At 41.6% G+C, this 24,649-nt stretch overlaps 2 protein-coding genes across 4 annotated transcripts in view; one reads left to right on the top strand and one right to left on the bottom strand.

Moving 5' to 3' along the window:
• ITGBL1 (integrin subunit beta like 1) overlaps window positions 1–2,488 on the bottom strand; it is a 156,497-nt gene extending 154,009 nt beyond the window's left edge. Inside the window, exons 1-2 of the mRNA XM_076361439.1 lie at window positions 2,391–2,488; window positions 895–1,106 (exon numbers count right to left, since the gene is read on the bottom strand). Of these exons, the coding sequence (XP_076217554.1) occupies window positions 895–1,106; window positions 2,391–2,488 (310 nt within the window). The remainder of the gene's footprint in view (window positions 1–894; window positions 1,107–2,390) is intronic.
• A 9,590-nt stretch (window positions 2,489–12,078) lies between these two features.
• Window positions 12,079–24,649, top strand: part of NALCN (sodium leak channel, non-selective) — a 266,845-nt gene continuing 254,274 nt past the window's right edge. For 2 of the 3 annotated variants that reach the window (XM_076361476.1, XM_076361484.1), the window contains exon 1: window positions 12,079–12,214. In XM_076361476.1, coding sequence (XP_076217591.1) covers window positions 12,206–12,214 — 9 coding nt within the window. In that variant the 5' untranslated portion in view covers window positions 12,079–12,205. Of the gene's footprint in view, window positions 12,215–22,426; window positions 22,574–24,649 lie in introns of all 3 variants that reach the window. The other variant, XM_076361468.1, reaches the window with a different exon arrangement.

Genomic DNA, 24,649 nt, shown 5'->3' on the forward strand with positions numbered 1-24,649 from the left:
CCCTTCTGGCCCCTTTCATCAAGCTCCAGGCTGAATCCCCTTAGGAATGTGATGGCATTTCTTCTCCCTGCTTTTTTCTAAAATCCTATTCTAAGCTGCTTTAAAAAAAAAAAAAAAAAAAAAAAAGTCCAAAATCTGACTGAAATAGCCCAGAAACTTAAGTAAAGACAGCTGGAAAGATGAAAGAGTGATAATGTTCAGATGCAAACCAAACGACATGTTCCAACAACTGGCAGGGACTAAATTCTGTCCCAGAAATGTATGTTATTTCATCTGTCATTAAAGAATACAGTGTCAGTGGGGAAATCTCTGAAACCACAATACAATGACATTGTTATAAGTCTCTATTTGGAAAGCATTATCATTACTTAGAGAAAAACAGAGTTTTCATATTTATACGCCCTCAGTGTGGTACCTGTTACAGCAAACCTTCTTTCTCATAGCAGGAGAAGAAAAAAAATCAATTACAGGACAAAATTGATTGTTCGGAGATAGTTTAAAGCCTTGGTAGATACCGTATGCCATCATTAGGCAAGCAGTTCAAATGCAGCAATATTATATGAAGAACGCAAGCAATATTGTGTCCCGTATTAGATTCAAAACACAGTTTGCAGAACCTCTAACCCAAAGCAACTCCTGCTTTTTTGATGCTGCTGCAGATGAAGCTCGCTCTGGGCAAAGTCCCATTTTATGGCAGAGGCAGTGCCTTTGACTTGCATCCTTTAATCTGGTGAAATCCTCGGATGTGCCCACAGTCCCGTTTAGAGTCATGGTTCAGGGACACCTACATAACCGTGTCTCTACGGTATCAGTGTGCTGTGTTCCCAATATGTTTCTGGTTATAACATATACTCTTATTTTTCTAAGCTTCTGTCACCATAGCGGCTTCCTTACCTGCGCAGATCTTCCCATCATAGATCTCGCACACCCAGTCGTGGCACTCGCAGAGCGGACCATAGTATTTGCCGGACTCAGTCACTTGGCAGATGCAGACTCCACACTCGCATCTGCCTCTGTCACTGCACAGCTTCCCCCCTGGGACGCGGCACCTGAGCTCCGAGTCAGTCCGGGACAGCCGGCACAAAGAAGGACTACCCAAACCGCTCCTGCCGAGGACAGCAAAGAGAACAAGCTGTGGTCAAAGCCAGGGGCTGCAGCTCAAAGCCGGTGAGAGCTTGGCTCATGGGAAACCACTCTCCTGCCATGGCTTCTACCTATCCCCAGAATATTGTTTTTAATGCCACCATTTTAGTTATGGTTGTAAACTATTAGTTGCCTCAAATCACCCGATTTTCTTCTCTTTCGCCAGAAATCTCATTGCTCCCTGCGGGAATGTTTATATTGTATTTTACTTACCTTGTTAACTGCATTAGGCTCATCTTCTTTTTCCTTATGCATATCTGGTATATATGCATATACATGTACGGTTTGATTATCTATCACGAAACATTTTGATCTGAATTATTCCAAAAGGTTTAGAAAAGATGTATATATCCAAACATCTAGGTAGCATAACAGGAATATATAATACCAAAAAGCAAACCTATGGTTGATTCTAATAAAATACATTTGCCAAAGTAATCCTTCTGGTTGTCAGATATGTAAGATCCACACTTTCATCGGAAAAGGAAACCGAAGTAATCACTGGTTTCCATGCAACAGTGTAGTTTGTGGCAGTGGTTTTAGTAAAGTGAGCAGAATCCGGATGCTAGATCTGAAGATTTGCAGCTCTGCCATGCAATTGTACCACGCACTGGAGCACACAGGGATGAGGACTTTCAGGACATACACAGGGAAAATCACACATTGCCTCATCAGGAGCTGGACTGTAGGAAAAAAGAACAAAGGATTGGCCAAGCCAAAAATAGGTGTTCACAGCGCTAGGGAATACTGAGGATCCAGGTTACTAGTACCTGCACTTCTCAGACACTAGATTTTGCAGGCTCTGGAGCAAAGGAGCTGCTGGCTCTAAGAGCAGGCAGGTGCTAACCCTGGTGGAGGGGAAGAGCAAAGGGCAGCATGCCTCGCTGTGCCGCTGCACCAAAGAGCAGGAACACACAGGGTTTTGTGGTTAGGTGCCTGCTCCGCTCAGGCAGCAGAATTTAGAGATTTGGGTGTAAAGAGTCATCATTATCCAACTCTTCCCCCTTCACTACTTTAAAGATCTGCATCTCGGGCATGAAATACTTCATTGCAACAAACCCCCACAGTGTGTACACAACAGCTATTTAGGTTCCCAGTGACCCAGAGCACTTCCCTCAGTGTCACTTTTAAGCAGGCAGAAGAGCTCGCAAACCGCTCCACCGCTCCCTCTGCAACCCCAGCCTCCACACTCCTGACATCTCACAAATCAGTCGCAAACCCCCGGGAGGCTTCAGAGCCGCACTTACCGCAGGGCCGGGGGGCCGGCCGGCGGCGCGGGGTGACCGGCCGGCAGCAAGGTGACCAGCAGCAGCACCACCAGCCCTGGCAGCCCCTGTGCGTACATGGTGTGCGAGCTACGCTACGCCACACCTGGAGCGCTCCTGCAGACGGCCGGCCGGACAGACGGCCAGACAGACCCGCCGGGCGTGCAGAGAGCTGTGAGCTGGACAAGCCCAGCTCCAGGGCTGCTCCCCCCGTGCTGCAGTGGCTCTGATTAGCTGCCTGGGAGCGGGATTTGGGCAGCGCTCTGGGAGGGAGGCCGGTGCCAAACCCCGAAGTTTACAGTCTAGGCAGGGAAGTAATTAGAAACAGTTGCGCAGCCAGATGGTTTATTTTGATGTTTTAAAAGTGGCCCATTCACAGATGTGAACGAACCGTCTCATTCTCAAAGTGCAGGCACCGTAAATATTTGAGGTATGTGTATCCCCCCGTCCTTTGATGGATGGCTGCTTGGGATAATCTGTGTAACGCGGTGGGATAAATGTGCACCGCTGAGGAGACAGGACCAGTGCTCCCCAGCTGCAGCATCCCTGCCTGGCTGCTGGAGCACCTCCCTCCCGCCTGCCTCCCCAGGTTCCTCCCTCCCCTCCTTTCCCCAAGGTTACCTGCTCACGGCATCGCACTGTGTGACACCGCGGGCTGCCAACCCACACCAGCCTGAGCGACTGCAAATTAAAAAATATTATTGGTTTCCTAATGCCTCATTAAAACGCACAGTACAATACTTCATCAGAGCAGTGGGAGATTTTGGAAGTGCTTTAAAATGAAGCTAAAACGAGGGATAGTCTCTCTAAATGAATAAAATTTGGCAGGAATGGCCACGTCCACTTCTTTATGCTACGGAAAAGTTGCAACACTTTTGATCCCTCTGGTTGTCCTGGGAAATTGCTGATTGCCTGACACCTCCCTGGGATGGAAAGCTCTTAAAGAAACTAACTTCCATCACAAAAGATGGTAGGATACAGGTGTCCTAGTCTACACACACACACACAAACACACACACATGCATTTTTAAAGCAGGCAGCTGACAGAAGAAACTTTCACTGGTTCCAGAGCCTATATTGGAGATTAAAGCCCTCAGTAGCTTTCTCAAAATGAGTAACTCTTGTTTTATTTTCATATTAAATATCTGGTATACCACAGATTATACTGTTCTAGAAAACATTTTAAGATTTGGTTAAAAATCCTGTGACTCAGATGCTGCCTTTCCTAAAAGTGTAATTACGTGTCTTACATCTTACATAGTGAACTCAAGGGTACAATTCCCAGGATTCCTGCTAACATAACTAGTTCTGCTAGTGATCCTTCTGCAAAAAAAAATGCATCAAGCATTTGACTTTGCTCTGCTGGTCTTATAGATGCCAAAAGAACCTTTAAAGTCCAGTTTGGGGCCTGTAAAATCCAGTTTTTAGGCAAGTACCCATTCAGTTGAAATATAAACTTTCATTGAAACACAAAAGAAAAGATTGGACAAAATCTGTTCTAGCATATTTGTAATTATACATTCTTATTCCATGAAGATATACAGATTAAAACCAAACATGATTCCAATCAACTATTAAAACATAAGACTTTTGTCTTATTTTAATAGGTTGTCTTGAAGTTGTGAAGTGTAAAACTTTGCTCTCTACTTGTAGTGTACTATCCTCTATATGACACATAATTTTGCCCTAAAACATGAGCAAGTAGAATTAGGATGTAAAAAAATCTAAAAGCCCCGTATATAGCTGTTGCATATTGTATACTAATTTTTAACAGTTTCGCTGCCCTTTATAGTATATTTCATATTGCAAATATGTTACAGAATTTTCTCATGCAATGCAGCTGGTAAAAATCCTGTATTAAGAGTGATCTGTTGGTTTCAGTCTTGCGAATGTTTACAGTTGTGCTAACCTCATGCATTTGACTTTGACAGGTCTAGTGAAAAGGTAAGTAATACTGGCAGGCCTTTATTTCTGACAGTCCTTGAACACTGAAGTCCATGCTTAATGCAACACTATGTGTTCTATCTGTGTGATACTTTTTCAAATTTATTTGCAGTGCTGCAATAAAAAAAAAAAACAAACCAAAAAAACCCTTAGATTCAAAAAGGGAGCACTTTTAAGAGCAATATGATTATCAGAAATTGTACAGCCAGAAGTCTGGAGTTAGAGAAGAATAAATAGAAAGCTTTGCATTTTAAACAATAGCAATTCCCTTTTGGCACTAAATTTATCTCTAATCCACAAACTAAAATGTTGCCATCTGTTCATCTTCCTCCTTTTTCCCTGTGCAGACTGGTGCTGATAGGTATTCACAAGACCTTCAAGCAGCCTGCAAACTATGACTTCAAGCGTACGAGGAGAAGACATTCATCATGGTATGTTGACCTTATCACTCTCTTGATTTTTATTTATTTACATCTGTCAAGGTTTTAAGTGATACACGCCTTTTGGCTGTGGACCTTTTGAATTTAGAAAAGACGCAGTTACACAGTCCAAGGGTGCAGTATTTAAAATGTGCACCCAGAGCTTAAGTTTAATAATTGCTTTCACGTGTCCGTGCCTCTAATACAGTATCTCAGTGCTCCCTTACTGGATTTTAACCTTTGCTCAGATTTATTATTTAATCATTTAAGCCTAGAATGTTTGTATGCATACATGTATATATGCACACTAGATGTGTATATATTTGGGAGCTAAGTGGCTCCCAAACAGATTGTAAACTCAACTTATAAGGAGCCAGTGTCTTTCTAAATGAGAACCTGACACGCTGTCTTGAGGACTGCTCACTTCCTTTCAGCCACTCCTGTACATTATCTTAAGGAGCTTTGTTCTCTACTGGATAACATACACCTACGCAAAGTAGAGCGCTCATGAAATGCTACTTTTCCTACGTACTGGAGATTCAGACTAAGGCTTCAGACCTGTAGGTGCTTGGTAGATGTACACTTTACACATTGTAACGTCACTACCTGCAGAGCAAAGGTAGAGAAGAGAAAGTCAACACAACGCTGAGGAGGAGGAGCTGGAACATACCGCTAGTACTGAACAGCCTTTTGAAAAGTAGGCAGTAGGTTTAAATAATACTTGTCAGACAAGAAATGTCTTCAAATAAAGATGTGGAATCAAGAAAATAAGTGCTGCTACGCACACCTACACTTGAACTCAGTTTATCACTACTAGTGTTCTTATTAAAAGTCTGCAGGATTTGATATGGTCAGAGACTGGGATAAGCCTTTCTCCTGCAATTTTATTTACCAGGAGAGGAACCGATAGTCTAATTTCCTATCCAAACTGGTGATGGCTCTTTCGTGGTTTCACAGCCTTCTGAACTGTGAAGAAGTGTGATGTAACATTATGTGTGAAAACCAAGTTGTAAGCCCTGGGGTAGACTAGGTAATTCATAAGCAGTGATTTTTTAATTTTTTTTTAAAGGCAAGCAATATCTTAACTTTGCCAGAATTGTTTTTGTAGTAAAGTTAATTAGAGTAATATTAAAACATAAGGAAAAAAAAACAGAAGAAAAAGCTTTTTTACTGTAAGAGCGGTCTAACACTGAAACAGATTGCCCAGAGAGGTTGTGGAGTCTCCACCCTTGGAAATATTCAAAAGCTGTCTGGACAGGGTTCTGGGTAACTGGCTCTAGGCGACCCTGATCTGAGCAGGCGGCTTGGACTAGATGATCTCCAGAGATCCCTTCCAACCTCAAATATTCCATAATTCTATGACTCAGATGACATACTGTGCTACTAAACAAGATTTGATTTGGTGTGGGAAGGCAGATGGACTCTGCCTACTCCTTTATTACAGCCTCTTAGTGGCCAGCTTAATTTTGTTGCCACTTTAACAAAGCCATTAGGTTTGCAAACTACATTCCACGCTATTTTTAAGGATTTTTTTTTTTAACAAAACAAAGAAAGATGCACATCCAGTGAACAGTCTAAGCTTGAAAAATAACTGGAGACCACCAAAATTTGTCAAATAATCCTCCTGGGTTTCCATGGAAGCCATTTTAGTAACACCATGGGTTTATATCAGTGGAGACATTACAGAGGCATTAGCTTACATAGCAATTTTCTAAAATTAACCAGAAGTTGAAAATCCCACGTATCACACAAGTTATTACTTCTCCATAAAACGTGGAATGAGGAGAGTTGGAAGCTTCCAGTGATTCTTCATCACTTCTGTCAAGGATACACAATCACTAAATGAGACGGCTGTAAAGATCTACAACAAACCACTTTAACACCCATGGACCAAAATACTTGCTGGAGTTAACTAAAATCTGTCTAAATTAAACAGTTCAGAAGTGCATGCAGCCGTTGAGAGTCATTGCTGTGCTAGCCGATGGCATCCTTAGAAGGGAGCAAGAGACAGTACACCAGAGCTGTGCAGTACAGAAAACCTCGTGTTCATTTTGCTGACGTGACATGGAATCTGGGACAGCTGATGGTATCACACAGGGAATAGAAATAGCTTTTGGAGTTACAGGATCAAGGTTAGAACAAGATTAAAGCTGAGCTGGCCTGAATGTAGCTGGCCTGAATAGTAGTGAATGTAAGCTACCCAAACAGTTCATAGGCCAACATTAATCAAGATGTTATTATGTTATACTCTAGTGTAAAACCGTAGCTTACTCTTCCAGGTCCCAGTTGGAACTTTAAATAGTAGGTAGTTTTTTTGTTTGTTCAATGTTTACTAGTTAATTCCCCCAAACAGCAATAATACCCTGCTTTTACAGAGGCCTTAAGGCAGCACGAGATTTTTAAGCATGAGCTTGCAAGACAGCTCAGAATGCCAGCAATAATAGTATGTTTTAAAAAACATACTACTGCATTCTTAACCATTTAGCACTTACTTCAGAAAGTGAGTCAAGGTCTGGTGTAATTCAAGCTAACAGTATTGTTGAAGAGGACAAGAAAAGAAATAAATGTCATTTTCCAACATAAATTCTCATTCCGCGGTCAAACTGTGCCTTACTTCTCCAAGGGACAATATTCTTTGTTGCTGGGAATCTTGACAAATCTAAAATAGTGGCAAATACAATAAAAATAATGCATGTTGATGATTTTTGTCTTTTTTGAACTAGCTACCTGAATGAGTTATAATGAAAGATCATTCTCATTGTTTTGGCCAAGGAGTTGTTTCTAGGGATAGTAAATTAAAAAATAGATACTGCTGACTTCTTAGAGGCAAAAATGCAGTAACTCAGGTTCAGTGCCCGAGTTGAACATATGCACACCAGATTCTCCAGGCAACAGCAACCATCCCGTATGGTTTCAATGCTCTGTCTTGCAGTGGGTCCTGCTGCTTGTTATTCAACCAACAATGAAGGAGAGACAGAAATTAAGAAAAAGGACGGGCTGGGGGAACACCATTATCGCCCCTCTTCCAAGTACTCAGTACTTTTCGAAAGCAAACCAAACATATACATAGTTAGTTGTAGACTTAGGACCCTCCTTAAGGTTTGAAATTTTGAAAACCATACTCCATGTCCTTTATTCTGGTTTGTCAGTGTTGACACCACTCGCAGACACTCAGGAATGGCAGTTTTGTAATCCACCCTGACCAAAATTACTCAGGAACATTAACTGATCTTCTCTTGCAGTCGCTAGTTTGATGTTGCTCCGTGACCATTTCTGGTACGGTTATACGCTTCAGAGCGAGACCACCTCTCAGCCTGAGCCACGCAGAGCAGGCGGATGGAAGAAAGCCGGGCTGCTGGGCTGGTTTGAATCACGCGGAGCCCTGGCAAGACGAGGGTGCTGCTCAGCGTGTGGGGAGCAGGACTTCAGACTAAGGGAGAACTGTGTGGTAACTGCCGTTAAGGTGACTAAGGACTTTGGAAGCCCTGGGGCTAGACGGCAACAAAGCAGGAATAGAGCAGTTTTTGACTTGTATCCTATGCCTAAATGATTAAATCTTCCTTTGGGTCGGAAGTTTAATTCTGAATTTCTACATGACATTTTGTGACCTTTTTAAAAAGCTCAAGCATCATTTCAAAATGAATATTTCATGAATTCTTTTACTCATTATGGAATATCAGAAATCTGATCAAGCAGTGCATTCTTTCCTAAGTGGTAAATCAAATTCCAACAATGGCATTTCCAATAAGCTCAGCTCCTTGGGATGTTTTTAAAATTTGTTTACATTACTCTTCAACTCCTTAACAGATTCTTATGGAAAGTAAGGACAAGAGAGCTACAAATAAACATTCAGAAATAAAAGCCCATAATTTCACTATTTCTAGTGTGGCTTTACCTCTTTTCAACCACAGTAGGATAATTAAAATACACATACTGCTGTGGAAACATGCATTTTTATGTGATGTCAGCAAATGGGAGAGTAGCAATTAGATTTTATAAGATGGAACACTTGGTCCCCAACTTGTATTGGGAACCTGCTAGTGCTTTCCCTTCTTAACTCTTGCTCTTCCTCACTGAAAATGGGGAAGATGAGGATGTTCATTACTTGCCTGCTTTGGCGCAGCCTAGAAACACTTCACTCTAATTTTTACCCTTTTAATTGCTTGAGTTAACTGCATCCCAGGGGAAAAAAAAACAAACCAGGGCTTGAGAGCTATCCAAATTCTGCAACAAAACATGCAAAACTAAGTAGATGCTTTGTATTCCCTCTTTTTCTTCAAGACCTACTGAGTGAGCAGGTCTAGGAAACTTGGGTTTGTTAATCACCTTTTATCCAGGAAGATCTTACTGTGTTTGCAGATGATGTTACAGAAATTAAAGTGATAGGTAAGGTTGAGAATTCTCCCCTTGAATTCTCAGTATCAGTCTTCTGGAATTTTCCAGAATTTCCTTTTAAATTGAAGTTTCCCTGCGGCCAGTTTCAACCATGTGTTGAAGTTTGAAGAATGAATAAGGAAATTCCTTTATCTGTTCTAGATTTATAGAGATGAAAGGCAAATCTTTACTAAGACATATCTTTCCTTTTGACCTATTTCACATTACCATAAAGTAACATCTTAACTCCAAAATTCAGTCCTTATCTGTGTGTCTATGGCTTGCTTTTTAGGTCAATGGGAATTTTCTAAATCAGAATAAAACCAAACTTCAGCCCTAAATACTAAACATCGGCATGGACTTTAAATGACTGATAGACTCTTTGCAAAATTATATCAGCAATTTTATAAATATCTAAGTTTTCCACTTTATCCTCACATACATGATATATGCCACTCAAGTTCTAAAATGTTCATAATTGCTTTTCACGTGATAGACGTGAAAGTAAACTTGTGGTGAAATAGCAAAGCAAGAAAGGGCTTTTTCTTGCAAACAGCAAGTTTTTGTCTTCGCTGTCTGCACAATTCTTTAAATGAAAGACACTACTATTTTTCCTTTGCGCATAGGCAGGTACATCAAGGCATCAAGGGCTAAACCCTTCTTCCAGCATTAGCATCATCTGATGCAAGTCGTGCTCATGGACAGGCTGTCCAAGAGAATCCAACCTTCTCCTGAAAGCGTGTGTCACCGTTAGTAGCCTGCAGTTCATAGTGGCTCAGTATGGGCAGGCAGGGCAAAATTTAACACCGCGTTACCAAATGTGATACCAGGTAAAAGTAGAAGTTTGAAATACATAAGGAAATACGCGTTCTGTAATACAAACCACATGTAAGGAAATTAATCCCCTTTTATTTGGCACTCATTAAACAGTATCTAAAATACTGCATCCGATTTTGAGCTCCCCTCCAGTACATGAAAGATGTTAATATGCGAGTTCAGTGGGTGGCTGGGGCTGGAGCACTTGCCCCATGAGGAGAGGCTGAAGGAGCTGGGCTTGTTCAGCCTGGAGAAGGGATGGCTTTGGGGCCACCTAAGAGCAGTCTGCCAGGGTCTATGAGGAAGCTGTCAAGAGGATGGAGCTGGGCTCTTCCCAAGGCTGCATGGCAAGAAGAGGAGAGACAGCGGACAAGAGGGTCCAACCACACGTCAGGAAAAAATCCTTCACCATGAACACAGTCAAGCACTGGAACAGGTTGCCCAGGGAGGCTGTGCAGTCTCTGTCTTGGGAGGTTTTCAAGACCCAGCTGGGTAAAGCCCTGAGGAAGCTGGTGTGATCTCATAGCTGAGCCTGGTTTCGGCAGATCGGTCAGACCAGATGGCCTCCCGAGGTCCCTTCCAACCTGAATTGTTCTATCGAGCATTATTTTTCCTAGGCCAGTATATCCACAGAAAAACTGTTGCACAAAGTCACATCTGCTGGAAAATGCTGATTTCTTTTGCTTAGATATAGCTGAAACATTTCACTGTTTGCAACTGTCAGTTTTCATTTATGAGATGCTATCACCAACAGCATAATGCTGCCTAGCAACTTATCCCAAGTAATAAAATATAACTGGGGATGAAGAAGACAAAATGGGGAGTATTATTTGTAAGCACATTTATTCTTAAATTGATTTGTTTTCCTTTTTTTTTTCCCCCATGAGATATTAGCTGGCTGATTGCTATCAAAGACACTAGTCCTGCAAACACTAAAATTAGGTGCTTAAATTTACTGGAATTGCTAATGCTGGTAATGCACACACATAAGCACTGGCAGGACTGAATCCATAATCTTGAGGCCAGCTCCCTAACTAACTGGCTTATTAGTTTTTGTTGTAAGCATCAAATAGATACAATCTAAAGCAACCTAATACAATTTATGCCATACACTTTCCTTCTGCTTTCTGGGGTATTTTGCTAAAGGTTTTGTTTTTCAAATCCTATTCCATGTCTTTAATGCCATCGTAGCAACAACCACATTTGCAGGATTACATCTTTAATTTTGCTAATTTTACAAGCTCCAGAAGGCTATGGGTTCACATTATTTCGTATCAACCAGTATCACTTAAAGAGAAAGTATTATTTACAGAAATTTACTTTTTTTGCCCAAGAAGATAAAAATACAGATTAGAACATGGCAACTTCATTTATAGACACCATTTTCCAAGTATTTATTAATTTATTTATTTATTCATTTATTTGTGGTATCTCTTTACAACAGGTGATGCTATTTTACAAATTTATTTCACTGTGGAGCTCAAGACTGAGCCTTTGGCTCTTCAGTAATGTGAAAATTAACCAGACCACCCAGCTGATGCTACCAATGAAGTAAACGCTCTGCAGCAGCAAAGAAGTGCACGAGTACTAAAAAAGCTTTGAGATGCACAAAGAGGGTTGCTTACCAAAAAAGAAAACTATCCTAGTACTTGAAGACCATCATGAGAAAAAAAAACCAAAACCAACCACCCCAAAGCCCAACCCAAACACCTACTGAACAGCGGCTGTGCCGGCTCAGCCTGAGAGGGGGCAACCCCCGGTGGGCTCTTCCTCACTTCGCTCACCACTTGTGTGTTTTCGGGGCGCAGCGAACACGTTTCAAAGTCGCTAAGTAGCCGCGGGGGTGTTTTGCGTGACGGGACCACCGGCCGCCGTGGGCTCACCCCCTGGCTCCCGAGCCGTTAAGCCGTACTTCTTCTCAACCGGGAGGCTTTAGCAACCCGAGGGTGGTGGTTGTTTTTTTCAAATGTGCGTGTGTGCGGTCGCTACCGTCTCCTCTTCACCTGCTCCCTCCCCGGCGCCGGCCCGCAGGCCGCCCCGCCCGCTCCACCTCCCCCCCCGCCCCGTCTCCGCGGCCGCCCGCCGCCGTTGCCGAGAGACCGAGGGCGGCCGCCGCCGCCGGGTGGGCCCCGCCGCCCCGATCCACCGCGGGGAGGACGGCGTACGAGGCAGTCACACAACCGTAACACCTCACACACTCGCGGGGGCCGGGACCGGCCCCTCCCGACCGCGCCATGAAGGGAGATGCTGGCGGTAGGTTGGAGGCGTCGGGCGCGGCTTGCTGCGCGGCGCTTGGCTCGGTACACGGTGGGCCCCGGCTCCTCCCCGCCCCCTTCCCCGGCCCCTCGGTCGCTGGCGACCGCCGCGGCTCTCCCGGGGACGCTGGCGGCTCCCAGGGAGGGGACGAGCGCGGCGAGAGCTCTGGCCGGCTCCGCGGGGGGGCAGGGGCGGCGGCGCCCTGCTCATCCCCCGCCCCAACCGTCCTTCCCCCGCGGTGGGAGGGGGCGCTCCGGGCCGGCCTCGGGGCCTGCTGCCGCCGGGCCCCGCCGTGGCAGGCGAGGGCAGGCCGGCGGCGCGCGGCAAGCCCCCTGCTCCCCGCGGTAGCCCGCCCGCCGCCGGCCTGCCCCCGCCGCCCCGGGCCCTCTCCGCATCCCTCAGTGGGGCGAAAAAGTGCCTCGCTTCGTTACTGAGGCGGAGCAGGGCCGTGGGGCGAACAGGCCTCTTCATTTATCATAGGCCGGGGGTGCAGTGATTTAATGTGGACGGGGCCGAGGCGGGACGGGGTGCGCTGTGGGGAGCTGCTTCCCTGAGGGGAGGTTTCGCCTGGTTGTCGGGGGCTGGTGGCCGCGGGGTTGGGGTGGTCGGAGAGAGCGTCGTACCTAGGCCTGAAGTCAGTCTCTTTAACGTGCTGTTTCAGGGGTCTCAGTGGAGAGAGAGGTGCTTAACGTTTTTTTGTTGTTGACATCTTTTTATTTTAGCACTCCCGGGAACGTCAGAGGCATGTTTCTAGGAAGGAGGGAGGTTTCTGATGGCGTTTACATGCTATTTTAAGTCAGCTATGATTTGGTCGATTACCCATTGTTGCGTTCCGAGTCACTCATAAGGGAAATACAGTGAGAAAATACTAACTAAATGCTGTTTGAGTCTTTTGTTTTTGTCTTGAGCGTCTTCAGTTTCCTGTTTCATTTCATTGTCCCTCTCTCCTTTCATTTCCTTCCACAGCAGCCGCATCCCACCTGCCCTCTAAGTGACCAACAGAGAAATAATACATATTAACAATGAAATGAGTTTTGCTGCATAAATCACAAAGTTAGGAAACTTTAATGGAGGGAGAAAAAAAATACATTTCTTTTGAGGTGGTCTCTCTGGCTGCTAGAAGACTCCAGCTCTTTGCAAGTTCATGCATATTCCTTTGGGAACTTTTAGGAACAGGTGGGGGAATTTTTGTTCAACAATTTGAGCTTGGTACTGTGCTTTAAAATGAAATTTTAAAGCTGTAACAATCAGCATGTCATTTGTGCTTTAGAAATGTAGACCCATAGTATTTTTGTTTGGTGCGTTTGTGTTACTTTAATCTGAAATTTGGTCCATCGCAGTTCGTTCCCATTTAAGCTATACCTCCTGGAAATACAACTTACTCTGTTTTGACTTATTTCCATTGCTGGTACCGTGAACGCTATGTAGACCTATGTGGCATTCATCCAGACCCAGGTCTTGAGTCGCAGAGGTTTCAGGTCTCAAACCTTCACCACAGGAGATGAGTAGTATCAAGCTGTGTTGTAGGGAGTAATGGGCTATTGGACCAAGCTCTAGAAGAGGTGGGGGGTCTCGGATTTTCACAGATAATGTCTTCTTAAGGCATGAGTATCTCATGATGGGATAGAACTGTTACCGGCTTCTGGGGATTTGGGTTTCCTCCCCACCCCCCTAGGTACTCAGGAATTCAGGCAGTTGTAAACAAGATTTTTGATGTGTTTATGAGTAAAATAGAGGTGTTGCATTCACAGATTATTTTTACTGTGTTGCTAATTGTCCTGGTTTTGGCAGGGATAGAGATAATTTTCTTCCTAGTACAGCTGGTACAGTGCTGTGTTTTGGATTTAGGATGAGAATAATGTGGATAACACACCGATGTTTTAGTTGTTGCTAAGTAGTGCTTACACTAGTGAAGGACTTTTCAGCTTCCCATGCTCTACCCACTGAGAAGGCTGGAGGTGCACAAGAAGCTGGGAGGGGGCACAGCCAGGACAGCTGACCCAAACTGGCCAAAGGGACATTCCATACCGTGTGACGTCATGCTCAGTACATAAACTGGGGAAAGCTGGCCGGGGGGGGCCGCTGCTCGGGGACTGGCTGGGCATCGGTCGGTGGGTGGTGAGCAATTGCATTGTGCATCACTTGCTTTGTGTATTATTATTATTTTATTTCAATTATTAAACTGTTCTTATCTCAACCCACGAGTTTTCTCACTTCTACTCTTCCAATTCTCTCCCCCATCCCACCGGGGGTGGGGGGAGTGAGTGAGTGGCTGCGTGGTGCTCAGTTGCCAACTGAGGTTAAACCACAACAGTGATAGAATACTTCCATGGTTGGAAAATTACTTGGATGTCCTATAGATTTTGAGCATGAAATCTTTTTGGAGGTAAAGAGCAAAGTCAGCCTAATATGGTCATTATGGGTTGAATCATATTTTATTTCCCTTTCAATCTTTTTCTGCTGTCCTTTTCTTTACCTTCATAGCCTCTTTTATTTCATTTGAAGTTTCCTGTATCGGTTAAGAACTGATAAATGTCTTGCTTTCGGAGATACCGCTCCTAGACTATGGTAGCAACTTGTCTTGGTTCTACTAGGTAATTTCTTTTTCCTTTCTTTATTTTCTGTGGTATTTTCATCTTTCATCTCTCCCCCCCCCATGAGGACAATCAAGCACTGGAACAAAATGCTCAAAGAAATTGTACAGTCTCCATCGTTGGAGGTTTTCAAGACCAGACTGGAGTAACCTGAGTAAACTCTGCAATAGCCTGGTCTGACACCACAGCTGACCCTGCTTGAGCAGGAGATTGGACTAGAGACCTCCTGAGGTCCTTCCAACCTGAGTTAGCTTATGATTCTATGATCTCAGTTTTCCATTTATTTTTTTCCCCAAAATAAAGCCTTCAGGTTTGGCCTTTTCTTTGTGGGGCATTACATTCAATTGTTGTGTTTATGAAGATGGTAGTACAGTACTAAAGGTTATGGCTGCAACTTCTGGGAACTGCCCTGCAGCAATGAGAATGTGTATCACATGTCAATTTGTTTGTTTTAAAGGAAAGAGGATAAAAAGGAAGAGTCCTAATTTTGTTTTCAGGATTTCAAGTTTAAAATATATAGGTGTTAACTGTTCCGCTGGCGATTCCTTAAATGATGGAAAGGGAAGAATTTGGGGAAGGAAGATGATTTAGAATATTCACATTTCTTAAATAATTATTTTAGCAAAAATTGTAACAGTACTAAAAGAATATAACCACTGTTTATTTTGATTTTTAATGTTTAATTACAAAAAGATGTGTAAACAAGGTTCTAGGCACACTAACGTGTAACTAGTGGCACAACAAAACCCCAGCAACATTAAAATAATCACTTAAGCAGGCATGCTGCCCGCCATCTGCCTACGGAGAAGCTCCTTTCCACCACTGCATCATTCTGGGAAGGGTGCCCTCATCCCTTTCTTTAAAACCCTGAAAAATAGATCTGCAGTATTCATAGCAGGTTACCGAATGTGGGGTATTTCAGAGAGAGGACGGGTTCCTCCCTGAATCCTCTCAAATGACCTGCTGCTGCCTGCCCCCTTGCTTTCACAGAGGGCTACAACACAATTTCCACCTGGAGATGAGTAGACCGCAAAAGCAAATCCCAGAACACTGCTCTTGTATTTTTTCCAGCATGATTCTTACTAAGCACATTGCTGCACGTCTTTGTCAGCTATGGGCTCTTAAGGATTTTCATATAGACTGCATTGCAGTAGACTAATCCTAGGGCAGCAAGTGGGTAGGTGGCCCACAATCGAAGTGAACTTTTGAAGTCATCTAGCTGTAAACTGTGCTATATATTCATAAAGGGAATATATTGCCGTGAGTATATTCTCTACATATAATTACTGTGCATTCAGTGGCCATTGTTGAATTTTAGCATTTTATAAACCAGTCTGACAGAGTAATGTCTAAGGGTATATTTAAATTGTAGGGCTTGGGAAGCTATCCTATTGTCCAGTCATGCCAACAGCCAACATGTTGGAGGGAGACTGAGGGTGCTCACTACTCTTGTGCTTTGGTTTCCACTGAAAGAAAAAGCTGGTTGCTTGTACAGGGAAGTAGCCGCTTCATGCTCAGATGTGTCCCTCCTTTTGGGATCTTGGTGAGCTGGGACTGTGAAATGTGAGAGTGTACCTGCTCTTTACTAGAGAAGTAGCTTTTGAGTACCTTGATCTCTACTTTGTATATAAAAGAAGTGGTGTGGTGGAATGTGCCATGGTGTGGTCTAACAGCGCCGTTTGAAAAATCATCTTCAGTTGTTTTTGTCTTTTACTCAACCCAATTTCTTAATTGAAAAATGTCAAAAAGCTAACCAATTCTGTTTAAAATTATGAAGTTCATTACCTGGCTGCAGCACGGCACCGTGTGTATGCATGCATAGTTTCTTCAAAATTGTATTTTCGGGGTGTTAGAAGGCTTATAGTAAAAAGGACTTGTGATATGACATTACGTGATAATAGTGGTAGGCTGTATATCTGGCTCACATGAGATCTGCTTTTGTATGCAACGTGATATGCGATTCTGTCTGCTGAGTAGGTCTGAATTATTTTGGCTAGGTCTGAGAGGAAGAACTTATATTTAAGAAATAAATATTGTGTGAGCGTTGTCCTTAGCTGATAATAATACAAGACACAGAAGGCGTGTTGGGAGCAAAGAGCTAAAGTCTGGACACCTGTCTGTTTTCAGACTAGATGTTCTTACATTGGCAGCCTTAAACAATTGTTAAACCTTCTTCGATCCATGAACCCCAGTCTGGTATTTTTGGTCTGGGGTCCTGTTAGTAAGTACAAGATGTTACTAGCTGTTCTTTCCTACCTGTATCCAAATGATTTGAAAATATGAATGCAACTGATTTTTAGGATATTTCCTTCAGTATACCTTCTTTGTGAAGAATCCTGTTTGGTTCTAATAAATACTGAAGTTTGGTCAGCTATTAGCAGTATACTGTGTTCAAAATAATGAAGAGATCTTTTAGGACATCTTATCAGATGCAGTAACAATACTGCACAGAGAGAAAAAGTACTGAAATAGATTTTTCCTTGAAACTAGTTATGAGTTAATAACATCCATAGTGGCATGTGCCATGTGATTGTATCCATTGAAATTCTGTCTTTACCCTTCTAAAATTAAATATATCTGTACTGTCATGTATATAACTTGCTTACTTCAAATATTTTGCTACATGAAAACAAATACTGTAATGCCATTCACCTGTACCTGCACCCAAAAGCAGGGATGGAAGAACATGGGGATGGAGTGAGCAGGCAATAGAGAAACAGTGACAGTTTGCTAAGAGGGAAAGGAGAAGGCTATTGAGATGAAAGAATGAGAACTTACATTTTTTCTGTAACCCTATAATGCATACTATGGTTAAGAGCAATTTCTTCTTTAAGGTAGCCTGTAGTTTAGGGCTTTTCTTAATGTATAATATGGAAATGGGGTTTTGTCATCATGCTATGTGTATGGGTGTTTATGTCCTCTTTCTGTCACCCATTTTAGCTTTCACAGATAGTAAAAGCTTCGAAGATAATTATTCTCTTAGAAGCGTATATGCCACTTTGTATGTCCCAGCTCTGGGAAAAGTTGGAAGGGGAATTGACATTTTCAAAGAAAAGAGAATTGGTGTTGAAGAGAGTGCTTGTAGGTGGCCAGCCCTGGGAGGACCTTCAGGCAATGCTCACATGATCTCAGGTGACAAAGTCAATAGGCAGTGAGAAAGAAGTATGTTGGAAGCCAGACATTGCTGATTCCAAGGATTTGTCTGATTTTTAAACTCTCCATAAGTTGTAGGTAGGAATACCTGCTTTATTTTCCTATTTATTTTTCTGTGAAGTCATTTTTCAACTGCCTTCTTCGTCTACCAGAGCATTTATAAGCATGTTTTCCTGACTTTGTGATAGAGATTTCTTGAGCAGGTTATGCTGTATACAGTGAGCTTGCTTTATAAATGAGACACAAATTTCTCAGCTTTTGATGTTGTGTAGGATCAGCTACTTTTTATAATTTGTCTTTTGATTTTTGTAGTAAGTGCAAACTTCCATCAGCAGGAGTGTCTTGTGGTCAGTGTGGCTATCACAAACTGGGATTAGACCTTCTTCAGACTTTTTGTTCCGAAGTGCACAGTGGGTCTTAAGTTCACCAACCATTGTGCTAGCATACTTTCATTTCAGCAGAAGCTACAAATTTAGTGGTTGGTGGTGGTTTAGACAGCGTAGTGGTTGCTGAACATACCTGCAAGTTCAGGGAGAGAGAGGAAGAGAAAAGGCTGACCAGGTGGAACTGAAGGGGCTCAGTGTCAGTAATTTTCTATTTATTTTTCTTCCTTTAATTTGTCTTTGCTTCTAAAAATAGAGGAGAGATTTAAAAGCAAAGACACTACATTACTCCCTGAGAAGGTTGACACCTGCGCTGTGGGTTTTCATTGATGCCGTAAAGAAAATACTCCAAAGAAACATGAAGCGGATGTAGCCCCAAAACTCCATGATATTTCCCTGCCTCAGAACCTGTCTTTGCCCTGCACCCAATATTTTTTAAAAACTCTGGAGCTAGAAATATATCCTAGACAATGTATTAAGCCTTTCATGTTAATAACAGGTTGTGATCAAAGAAAGACCTAATGATGTGTGTCAGAATCAATGCGGGAACTGCAGGGGTGGATTTGTAGTCGGGGTTAGGGAGGACTACAGCCTCCGCATTAGCACAGCTTGGTGTGGTGCTCACTGCATGTCACATGCTGGAAGGAGTTCGTGCACAGCTCCCTTCCTCCTCTTCATCTTTCACTTGGTTCCCCCTTGCAGAAACAGGTGCAAAAGGGATTGTAGTCCAAGAGTTAAAATTCTTTACACACACGGCAGAGTCCCGAGGCTGCACCGGGCTTTGTGTTGCTCTACAGTAACAGACAGATGTAAAAGCCTGTGTGTTCCCTGGAAAAATAAAAGTAGTGAGAACAACAACAAAAAATTGCATAAAAGCCTGAGAGCAACCGTGCTATACTTCGAATAATCTTGCTAAAGACCATTTCCAGAAGATTCTTGGCTTGTTGTCTATATTCTGCGCTTTTTTGTGGGCATTTCTGCTCATTTCAGGTAGAGAAGTAAACAAGCTGGTTCTTATATTCCATAAACGTTTCCTCCCTTCCATTGGATTTATATACATGGCGAATTGTTTATTCAAGGCCACTTCTTAAAAATAAGAATTCTGATCTCTTTAGTCACAACATTTAAGTATGTGAACTGAATCCATTATGGACATCTAAAGTTCACGGTATTTTCTGTGCCCAGATCAATTAAAAAGAAAAAAGAGGCACTGGGAAAACGGGTAAATGGGAATTTCATTAGAAGGATATGGCTAATCTTCCTACACATCAGATGTATAAATAAGCAATACTGAGAAAAGCATAAAAACAACTCTCTAATAGCCAGTTGATAATTATCTGCTTTCTTCCCCAAATGGACATAGCTTGTTATTCAGAGCGTCATTTATTAAAAAAAAATCAGTAGTGGCTTGTCAGTGTTTCATATCCAGAACCTTTTCTCATAATTATTGATTGTACTTACCTTATTGATTCTGTATTTATTGGTACGTATTTTCTTAAGAGTTTACTAGGAGCAGTGTCATAGCCATTACCAGAAATGATAAACATAAAATTATTATTTTGTTAATTCACTGATTAGCTTTTGAGTAACAGTTTCCAAAGGAACATATTTACAAGAAACATTTTAGAAAGTGTCTTTTTTTTCCCTAAGGTCTTGAGAAATGCGGCTCCTAAGACATTGCAGTAAACTTCTTATCACTGTGCTAAATGTAGCCCTTTTAAGGCTTCATGGCCTCAAAAAGTACACCAACATCTCTGAAGCTTCAAGCGTTTCTAGCTATGCTTTGGTTCAAGTAGAGAAAATAGGTCAATATATTAGGCTTAGAAATAAAAAGGAGAAAGCAGGAAAAATTGCTAAAGAGGAGGAAGTAGTGAATTCAGTTATGAGAAAGAAGTCGGAGCATGAAACTCGAGCATGAGGATTAAGAGGACCTACAACTTGTATGGATATTATTTCAGTCTTCATTTGTTAGAGAAAGACTATTAATTTATAATGTTCATTTTACAATATTTGCGTATTTTTAGTGACAGCTTACCAGTTTCACTTGTACTGAGGTTGCTGTGACTGACCATCCAACACAAATAAAGGTGTCAGTTTTCCCTTATTTTGTGCCTTTCTATGCTTTCTGTTTATTTTACAAAATCAGTTATCGCATAATGTCAGCTCCTCCAGCTGGGAGCATCAGTCCAAGACCTTGACCCTGTTGCTTTATGGTCTATACAAAGGTAGACCAATGGTTCAGACTTGGTTTTTAAATATTAGACAGGAGATACAAGATAGGTGCGTGTAGGCAGGAAAATACAAGGTTGTACTGACGGCACAGTCATCCTGATCAGGAGTTTTAGTTTACTGACAGATACGAAAGAAGGTACTGAAAAAACTTTGTAGAAGTTTGCAAGGAGCTCGCATATGGAGCTCATCATGTGTGGAGAGATGCCATAGGAGAAACCACAAAAGCACTCTTCTGAAAATGTAGCAAGGGAATTACAGAGACAGGAGCTGACCTCTTGAATCTGAAAGAGAGAAAATAGAAAGAGTAGGGGTAGACTCTGAGGGACTTGGAAGAAGATGAATAGGTTATGTTTGCCTAACAGCTAAAAGAAGAGACAGCCAAGGATGCAGAGGTGCATAGTGTTTGGACATGAAGCAGGAGCCTGCATGGTTGAAAAGGCCAGCTGAGACCAAGCACATGGGTACTTTTGCAGTCCTGAGCCCGCTGTTTCCTCCAGCTAATCGAGGACAGTGTGTCTTGCATTCATGTTGCAGTCATCATTGTGGTACTTGGGCCTGTAATTACCAGGGCCTGTAGTGACAGGACAAGGGGTCAACAGTTTTAAACTGAAAGAGGGAAGATTTAGGTTAGACATAAGGAAGAAATTCTTTATGATGAGGGTGGTGAGACACTGGAACAGGCTGCCCAGAGAAGTTGTGGATGTTCCATCCCTGGAAGCGTTCAAGGTCAGGTTGGACGGGGCGTTGAGCAACCTGATCTAGTGAAAGATGTCCCTGCTCATGGCAGGGGGTTTGGATTAGGTGATCTTTAAAGGTCCCTTCCAACCCAAACCATTCTATGATTCTATTTTATAATAGTTTTGACAAACTTTTCAAAAGTGTAGTGTCACTTACAAACCACGCTTGGTCCAGAGTAAAGGTCCAGAACAAGGTCCCAAGATCTTGCTTTCTCCTTCCTCCTCACTTTCCTGAAAAAAAAATATCCCTAAGGGATTGTATTTCATGAACGACAGAATTGTATTTCATGGGCAGACTGTTACTCCTTGGGAGAGTGTATCTTCTTCATCTCTTTGGATTTATTTAGACTCTGGGATCCATGAACTGTGTCTGTGGGAAAGTCAGTAATAAGATCTAACCCACCTTTCTGCTCTCGTGATGTGTCCGCTAGTTGTGGCTCACATCGCTGAGCATACAGAAGGCTCAGTCAGTGCCACCCACGCAGGAATGTCCAGACTTGGCCTGACCTTGTGGAAACGACACATTTTCCTCAGGGCTTCCATGTGCCAGCACAAGCCCCAGAGACAGCCAACTGTCTGGCTGTTGGATAGATAATTGCTAACATAAAGGTATTAGAAAAATACATGTTAATAGTAGTATATAGCAAAAAGGCTTCTCTGATTTCAGTAAAGAACATTAACATCTGTTGGTTGTTTAACATCGCCTGTTTGCCTTTGGCATGTTGGGCTTTATCTTAGCCTAGTGTAATAAATGGAAATGTCACCATTAAATTAAATGGCTCCAGGTCAAATCCACCCGATGATTACTCTGGGTTTAGGTTCACAGCAATAGCATTCTTTGCATATTGGTACAAATTTTCTGCCAGCGTTGCTAAGTTTCTGGTAATTGTTTGCATTTCATACCTTTATGTAAATTTTTGTAAACTAACGGGAGTCATGTCAGTGATTTATATAGGCAAAGCTTTTTAATAAAATGAAGATCCTGTTAATCAGTAAGTACAAAAGCAGTTTGCATGAAAACAAAATGCTTTAGGTTATTTATAAAACTGTTCAAAATGCATTCTAAAATGGTTTTAGTGAATTAATGTCTTTTCTTTTTTTCTCCCCAAGGAGGTTTCATGATTATAGATAACAAAAGTTAACTTCAGGATGCTAAAAAGGAAACAAAGTTCAAGGGTGGAAGCCCAGCCAGTTACAGATTTCGGTCCTGATGAATCTTTGTCAGACAATGCAGATATTCTGTGGATTAACAAACCAGTAGGTATTTCTTTCCATAGGTACTAATTTTAAGTTAAATGTAACTTGTATTGTTGAAATACAACTTCCACAAAAGATACTGAAATAGATATTTGTCAGAAACAAGTATCGAGCTACAGTTGCTAATCTACCAGGGTTTTTTTGGTTTGTTTTTTTTTTTTTCAAAAAGTCCAAAACTAAATAAAAAGGTTTCTTTTGGTTGTTGCAGACTGATAGGGGTGATCAAGCAGTGTTTGCCAACCAGTTCATCTACTGATTGTTTTTTTTTAAACAGCCATCCTTTCAATGTCTCTGGTTCCTAACCTGTTTATTGAAGTTAGAAGTTAACTTCGTAAAATGAGCTTTTGAAAAGGATGTTAAAAGGACCATTTTATTGCTAAAGTGATAGCCAGCAGTAGGCACTTTTGACTTTCAAATCTCTCCTTTTACATCACTTATGAATATAAAAGTGTATTTTGGCTGGCTATTTTGAAGTACAGCTCACATTTTTCTGGTATCATTTAACCTACAACCTGCCCTAAGAAATAGATAGGTGTAAAAGTGTCTTGCAGCTTGAAACTGGGGAAACCTTCATTGGGAGTGGAGTTATTAATAGAATGCACAGTATTAAGAAAATGCCTTTACCATGTAATTATGGTTATTATGATTAAATTATTTATTCAGCAGTCAGTGTGCATCCGGGATTCCTATATTTTGAATGATTCATGTTTTTGCAGAGAAGGCATTTTTGCATTTCTTTTAAAGTAGTGTACAAATTTTTACTTTGTAAAAGCAGAAAGTCAAATATTCTGAAATAATACACATTGTTGGCATTACATTCATTTAATGGAACTATCATCTCATTTGCGGTATGGATACCAGATCCCCTCAGCTTTGCTGCTGAGTTTTAACACCTAAATCACTTATGAGACAGCACCCATATATTAATTCATGCTAAATAATCTTAAGTAGAATGTTTGTATTGACTGCTGTAATAAGCTCAAAATGTCGTTGCAGAAATATATGCTGGGTTATTTACCTGTGTTTCTCAGCACACAGTACATGGTTTTTCGATGGAATCAATTTTTTCTTGTCATGCTGATGGACTAGTTGTATATTGCTTAGCATGTATAAAACTGACATTTTACTGTGGCAGAGAATGGTTTTTATATCAGCCACACTTCAATATTTATGTTAATTTTTTCAGTTGAAACAAGGTTTGAAACAAAGTGGGCGTTAAAGGGACATAAGAGATCATTCATCAGATGCCTTCCACTTCCAAATTATTAATTTGGGCTCAGAGTATGCAAATGATAGAGCTATTCAATTCAGGTCAAATATCATTACACTTAGGTGAGCGTACAGTGAGTATTAAATTAGGTGGGTGTTCTTAAATCATCTTGATATCAAAAGGTCTGAGGGTGGTGTAAATGAGTGTAGAATTTTTCCCCAGATGAAAAATTGTTATAAATACACTTTAGTTTAGTGGTTTTTGTTTGGAGAATATTTTTCTTGCTTAAGTGTCTTTCTTCTTCTTGTTTTGATAGATACAACCTTACTAACTCTGATTCATTACACTTGTCTAGCTTCAAGATGTTTCAATGGTGTTTTGATTTAAAAGAAAAAAAATCCAACCTTAAACCCCTGTATTGATACATTCTACTTTTTCATTAGACCTGCCACTGTGACTGGCACTGAGTATCAGCCTTATTAATAATGATTGTAATGGGACTGAGACCTAAGTAGTCATAGAAATAAACTGTTCTCTTATAGCAACAAAACTTGTTTGGAACAAAAGTGAATCCTGATGTTAAGAAGTAGCTTTCTGTGACATAGTCTCTTTTATATTTATTCTTTTCATAAATGGAAGGATACTTTTAATCCCCATGCCTCACTTAATTTTTGGAATTGTAAACTGATTTAAAAATCGGTTCATCTAAATGGGGAACTAAAATTTTCCACAGATATTTTCATTTAATATATTCACCCAATTTATAACATCAACTAATTCCACTTATTGTCTGCACATAAATGTGACAAGTTGTCATTTGAAAAGAAATTGGATTACACAAGCCACAAAGTAGAAATGATAGAATC

The sequence above is a fragment of the Aptenodytes patagonicus genome, chromosome 1 (genome assembly GCF_965638725.1).
Source record: "Aptenodytes patagonicus chromosome 1, bAptPat1.pri.cur, whole genome shotgun sequence".
NCBI classification, from domain to species: Eukaryota; Metazoa; Chordata; class Aves; order Sphenisciformes; family Spheniscidae; genus Aptenodytes; species Aptenodytes patagonicus.